Raw genomic sequence first — 6,554 nt, forward strand, 5'->3', positions numbered from 1 at the left:
CCTCTGAGGGAACAGATGTGCACACTTCCTGCCTACCCTTCCAGAGAGACCCGTGCACCCAAAGACACAGGCATACGTTCTCTGAAAACAAAACAGGTGCCCTGTATGCTTTAAGTTCGTTAGAAACCACCAGATGGCTGGCCAGGGGAGCGCCCCCCCCCATGCACACCGGCTAGCTCAGAGAGATGCTGCTTCACGTTGCAGCCAGTGTTGACGCCATCAGACTGGACGAGTGTCCTCCGTGTTTTCCAAGCGAGAGTCGATTCATCCATTGACTGGAGTCCATTGACAGTTAGCAGCCCTGGCTTCTACTGTTTTGAGCTAGCTGTGGGTGGCCGGGATCCCCCGGTGGCACCATTGGTTCCACACTGCGCTGCTCAGCAGTTGGAAGCCACCAGCTGCTCTGAGAGACAGCAGAGACTTCTCGATCCCTTCGAGAGTCACGTCTCAGAAACCCGCTGGCAGTCCCACCTTGCCCTATTGAGTGGCTGTGAGTCGGAATTGACCCAAAGGCAGTGAGCTGGAGGGTTTTGTGTGTGTGTGTGTGTGTGTGGTGATGTTTATATATCGCAAGATAACACCCACCATGCCCTACACTAACCCTGTTTGATTACCGTCACAAAGACAACCCCTCTCCAAATGGGATTGCGGGTACTAGATGTTAGGATTCACAACACATAGGCCTTGGGGGGATAGAATTCACAGGCTATGCTTTTAAAATGTTGGGGGGTGGGGAGAAAAGGTTTTTTTTTTGTTGTTTCTTTTTAAAGTCTAGGCTTAATTTTACCCTAGGTGGATTTTGCCTGACTTGTTTCCACGAGAGCTGGTCATTCCAAAGGGAGGAGAGGACTGGTGGGGAGCTCTGCTTTCACGCTGGCCGTGGTTCTCACTGCTGTCCTCCGTGCCGACTCATAGTGACCCTGTAGCACGGCCGGGAACCTGCACCATGCGGTTTGCTCCCCCTCCACACTCCCCACATTGCTTATGTTTGAAGTCCTAAAATTCAGAAGGGTGGGGTCACATGATCTTGTTGCCCTTGGGAGGGGTCACGGATCGCTTGGGGCCTTGGGAGCCTTGCTCCTCTGGCCCCATAACCCTGCTCTCTGGCTCTTACAGATGCGGCCCAAGGTCATGTGGCACCTCCTGCGCCGGTACATGGCCTCCAGGCTCCACTCCCTGCGGATGGGCGGCTACCTGTTCTCTGGCTCCCAGGCCCCGCAGCTGTCCCCCGCCCTGATGAGGGCCCTGGGCCACAAGTGCCCCAACCTGAGGCGCCTGTGCCTGCACGTGGCCGACCTGACCATGGTGCCCATCACCAGCCTGCCCTGCACCCTGCGGACCCTGGAGCTGCACAGCTGCGAGATCTCCATGGTCTGGCTCCTCAAGGAGCAGGACCCCACCGTGCTGCCCCTGCTCGAGTGCATCGTGCTGGACCGTGTGCCCGCCTTCCGGGACGAGCACCTGCAGGGCCTGACGCGCTTCCGTGCCCTGCGCTCGCTGGTGCTGGGCGGCACCTACCGAGTGACCGAGACGGGCCTGGATGCCAGCCTGCAGGAGATGAGCTACTTGCAGAGACTGGAGGTCCTGGGCTGCACGCTGTCGGCCGACAGCACCCTGCTGGCCATCAGCCGCCACCTCCGAGATGTGCGCAAGATCCGGCTGACCGTCAGGGGCCTCTCTGCCCCTGGCCTGTCAGTCTTGGAGGGCATGCCGTCCCTCGAGAGCCTATGCCTGCTGGGCCCGCTCATCACCCCGGAAATGCCCTCGCCGGCGGAAATCCTCTCCTCCTGCCTCACCATGCCCAAGCTCAGGGTGCTTGAGTTGCAGGGGCTGGGCTGGGAGGGCCAGGAGGCCGAGAGGCTCCTGTGTAAGGGACTGCCCCACTGTATGGTCATCGTTAGGGCCTGCCCCAAAGAGTCCCTGGACTGGTGGATGTGATGGTGCTGCCTGCTCCTCAGACCTGGCGCCCTGCCCTTCCCAGCCTTGACCGTTGCTCAGAGCAGCACCTTGAAGAGGGCGGATCCCCAGACGGAGCCCCGAGGCTCCATGGCAGCAGAGAGAAGGGAAGCTTCCAGACTGGGGGCCTGCCTCTGTGATTGCCAGCTGTGTGGCCTCCGTCACACCAGTCAGCCTCTCTGAGGCCTTGTCCCCACAGCCGCCACTGGGGACTATAGCTACCTCATGGCTATGTTGCAAAGCCTTACTCTTTACCAGCCTCTGGTCCTGAGACGGTCCTTCCCAAAGGGACAGGGCGGATGCAGAAGTGTAGGGTAAGAGTCAGGGACCCCCTCTCCCCCTTCCTAGGAGCCATTAAGAACCGTGTGTGCCTGTGCTCCCACGTGCCCACACATGGCATTTTATATCTACACGCAGGGGAGGGGCACAGAGAGAAAGTGCAACTGAGAACTGCGGTTTGATGATCAGTGTTAAAGTTCAAAGTTGTATTTTCTATGCTGTATTTTCCACTACACAGGTTATTTTGCTATTAAAGAAAACTAATCTTTTTTTTTCTTTCTCTTCTTTCCCAAAGTAGTCTAGTTCATTCTCGTAATGAAGGTCTCCGGAGCTCTGGCTCTGTCCCACATACTGCTCTGGGGACTGTGGTAACAGCGGCCACAGACCAGACCTGACCTTCTCCTGGGGCAGTTCAAAGCCACTGACCGTGGAATCGTTTCAGAGCCTTTGAGATCAGGAAGGAGGGTGATGCGGGCGAGGGAGGAAGGGAGGGGCCGGCCGCCCTCCATGAGCTGAGTGGCCGGGGAACAGCTAGGCAGGAGGAGAAGACAAAGGCCCCCGAGGTGGGAGCGAACTTGTGGCAAAGTGAGCAGGGTGGGGTGGGGGATGAAACAAGGTCGGACGGGCTCCCAGATGGTTCAGGGTTCCTGTCCTTGGAGCCTGAATGATTTGAAAGACTCAGGTGGCCAATAATCTTCAACGTGCTACTTCTGAGCTGGTGGGGCGTGTGTGCCCCAGCCCTGGAGCTCTCTGTTCCCCTGCTTAGGCAGGCCTGTGGGTTCCCACTGTGGCAGACAGCCCTGAGAGAAAAGAGGCTGGGTTGGGTGCTCTTGCTTGTCTGTTCAGCTTGCCCATCAGAGAGGTGCTGAGACAGTCCACGCTAACCCACTGGCAAGGCCAAGAGAAACCCTCCCTTCTCTTGAGTTGTCCTCAGAAACACAGACTGCCTGGTAGTGGCCAGGCGGTGGGAGGGGGTGGTCCCTTTCATGGCCATGGTTTGGGTGGATTTTCCCAGTGTTATCAAACCAACAGTTCCAGCCTGGGGCATGAGGGGCACTAAGTTGATCCATTCTGGCGGGAGAGAGATGAGAAACTTGGGGTCACTAGGGAAAGAGAAAAGAACCTAGTTATTTTCGGGTAAGCATTGGACTGCTAATCCCTAGGATGGAAGTTCAAACCCACCTGCTGCTTCCAGGGAGGAAGATGAAGCTATCTGTTCCTGTAAAGATTTACAACTTTGGAAAGCTTACGTTGGGTTTGCTATGAGTCAAGAGTCAACAGCTTTTGGTTTGGGGACTCAGAGAGGGAGGGGCCCTAGTGTAGTGGGATACTCATTGGGCTGCTAACCACAAGGTCAGCCTTTTGAACCTGCTGGTTGCTCTTTGGGAGAAAGAAGAGGCTGCTCCCATAAAGATTTAGCCTTAGAGACCCAAAGGGGCACCTCTACTCTGTCCCTAAGTTGGCTGGAACTTGATGGCATGGGGGTTTTTTTTGTTTGGGGACAGGGGGGACTGATGTGGGCGACCAGCCTCTGCAACTGAATGGGTCTAAGGGGCAGTTGTGTAATTGAGAGGTACATTAAAGAGACATCACACAAGATAACACTTGCAAGGGCTCACCTCAGCAATCATGACTTCAGGAGCCAGCCCGAGCAGAGAGAGTTTAATGTATTCGCACGAGCTTATATAGTTGGGCGCACAGGAAGGGGTTGTACAAGAGGCATACACATAACAGGAGGGGGACAAGCTAGGGGTGTATACCTAACAGGAAGGGGAGGCCCTCTAGCAGGGGTTCTCAACCTGTCGGTGGTGAGCCCTTTGGGCTCGAACGACCCTTTCACAGGGGTTGCCCGATTCATCACAGTAGCAAAATAATTTTATGGTTGGGGGGTCACTACAACATGAGGAACTATATAAAAGGGTGGCCGCATTAGGATGGTTGAGAAGCACTGCTCTAGAGTCTGCCCATCGTGTTAGGTGCCTTCCTGTCCCATGGATGCCTCTGGTGCATGCCAACAACGGCTGGTTCCAAGCCTCTCACCGTTGAACAACTTGCCTGTAAAAATTTGCCGCTTGGCTCTCCCTAGCTGGCAGGAGCCAACTGTATACAGCACTCCACAGTTAGAGGTGTCTTCCTTCCAGGCTCACTCTTGTGGGGGACTAACAGCCTTAGTGACTCTGCCTGGGCATTGCCCTTCTGGGTCGTGGGGTCACGACCTCAGGCACAGCTGATCCCTGCCCTGTCACCCCAGCCATGGCCTCTGCCAGAGCTGAATGGAAGGGCTCAGCGCTGCCCTATCATGGACGTGCAGGACGGTCACGAGCTGACATGGACCGAGTGCTTTGTCAGACTCTGAGCACGAAATCCTAGCCACCCAGTGAGCCAGACGCCGCACTCACCAGCGTGGGACCGCTCAGCTCTTTGCCCTCTGGTTTCATCCACCGGCAGCTGTCTGCAGTCTGGGGAGGCCCAGCTGGCGTCTCGGATCCCTGGACTTGAGTTGGATCTGGCTGGGTCACTTTCTCGGTTCAGAATTCTTTCTGGCACATACATGAGCATCACTGGTTTCCTTTCTTTAGAAAACTCAGCCCAACACAGGCAGCAAAGATGGCATACGCCCCTGGGATTTGGGTCCCAACTGTGGAAGGGAGAGGAGACTAGGTACAGTCCTGCAGGAAAACCAACTGTGGGACCATCTACAATCATTTGCAACTGGTAGATGTCACCAAAGGAGCTCGGTGACCATGCCGTTGTCAGGCGTCATTGAGTTGGTTCCGACCCATAGCGACCCTCTGCCCTGCACCACCCTCACAGTGGTTCTTAGGCTTGAGCCCCTTGCTGCAGCACTGTGTCAATCCATCTTGTCAAAGAGCTTCCTCTTCTTTGCTGCCCCTCTGTTTTACCAAACCCGATGTCCTCCCAGGACAAGTCTTTCCTGACAGCATGTCCAAAGTATGGCAGATGAAGTTTTGCCCTCGTTCCCTTTAAGGAGCCCTCTGGCTGTACTTCTTCCACGACAGATTGGCTGGTTCTTCTGGCAGGCCATGGCACTTTTAATATTCTTCGCCAGCACCACAATTCAGATGAGGTAGATCAGGTGTTCCATGCCGCTGACGTGGCCGTACAGCAAATACAGGTTTTAGGGACAAGTCGCAGGGCAGGAATGTGAATCGGAAGTCTCCAGCTACCCTAAGGGTATAGGGGTCATTCCAGTGACTGAATGCACATACTATGCAGTGGAAAGCTGAGTGAAGGGTTTCATCCAACCACAGGCAGGGGTGGCACACGTACCTGCAGCAGAGAAACTCCCTGTCAGCTTGTCCCCTGAGTGCTGAGCTACACCAGCTCCTTGGGTCAGTAACATACATACATCACCGAGGAAGACAATCCACAAAGCTCAGGGCCACCCAGGCTGGAAAGCCCCAAATGCAAGGGTACCAGAAGAGGCTCGGTATACAGGCAGCTCAGCCCAAGGCAACCCTTGGAGGCGGTTCTGGTGGTATGTGGGTCAATGGCCGTCAAGCTAAATGCTCGGCCTGGATAGTCCTGTGGCCAGCCCTATAATCCTATGCACAGACAGCTGGGTGGCATACAATGGACTCACATCATGCTTAGCACAATGGAGAAAACAGGACGGGCTTGTGGACCAGCGGGCTTTGTGGGGGATGCATTTCTGGTTCATGTTTCACATACTGGCCTACAGCTTGCTAACCCCACTCCGGCAAATGACCCAGCCAGCTCTGCACCATGGAGCAGGCTCCTGCCAAACCAGTGGCTGAGGAGCTCCGTTGGAAAAGGGCATACACAATGGCAGGGCCTTTGGGCCATTGACAAGCGAGGAGACTGTCTTTCAGTGCAGAGCAGAGCCTAAAGGCTTGCAGGGGGTGCCACAGCCGCTTGCTGCAAAGGTGCAGACCTGTCCCCTGGCGGTTGGGTAATAAAACCCTGCCCAGGCACCCCTGCCAAACGGTAGCAAGTGGATTGCATGGGCATCCCTCCTGATGACAATTACTGTTTTGCTTTAACGTGGGTGGGCACTGCCACTGCCTGCGGCAAGCCCCTATGCATGCAAGCGGGCAAACCCATGCTATCCCCTTCATGACCTCTCCCCTCCATGGCCTCTCCCCATGGAGCACCACCTTGGCAATCAAGGGACACAGACAGCAACTGAGGAACCCACGTCACCAGCCAGGAAGGACAGGACAGGGGCAGGGCTGACAGCATGGCTATAGCTCCCATTGCCCCTCCACTACCCTGCTGCGTGAATGGCATCCTGAAGCAAGGGGTGTGATGTGACAGCCATTCTTTGCGACAATGGA

The 6,554-nt window shown here is 55.8% G+C and overlaps 1 protein-coding gene across 3 annotated transcripts in view; it reads left to right on the plus strand.

Moving 5' to 3' along the window:
• The window catches only part of FBXL12 (F-box and leucine rich repeat protein 12), an 8,212-nt gene extending 5,708 nt beyond the window's left edge, over positions 1-2,504 (plus strand). Inside the window, exons 2-3 of one of the 3 annotated variants that reach the window (XM_045290405.1) lie at positions 793-951; positions 1,117-2,504. In XM_045290405.1, coding sequence (XP_045146340.1) covers positions 1,117-1,938 — 822 coding nt within the window. In that variant the 5' untranslated portion in view covers positions 793-951 and the 3' untranslated portion in view covers positions 1,939-2,504. Of the gene's footprint in view, positions 1-792 lie in introns of all 3 variants that reach the window. The other 2 variants (XM_004716812.2, XM_045290404.1) reach the window with 2 other exon arrangements.
• The last annotated feature ends 4,050 nt before the right edge of the window (positions 2,505-6,554 follow it).

The sequence above is a fragment of the Echinops telfairi genome, unplaced genomic scaffold (genome assembly GCF_000313985.2).
Source record: "Echinops telfairi isolate 266 unplaced genomic scaffold, ASM31398v2 ScPeMD7_36;HRSCAF=134, whole genome shotgun sequence".
NCBI classification, from domain to species: Eukaryota; Metazoa; Chordata; class Mammalia; order Afrosoricida; family Tenrecidae; genus Echinops; species Echinops telfairi.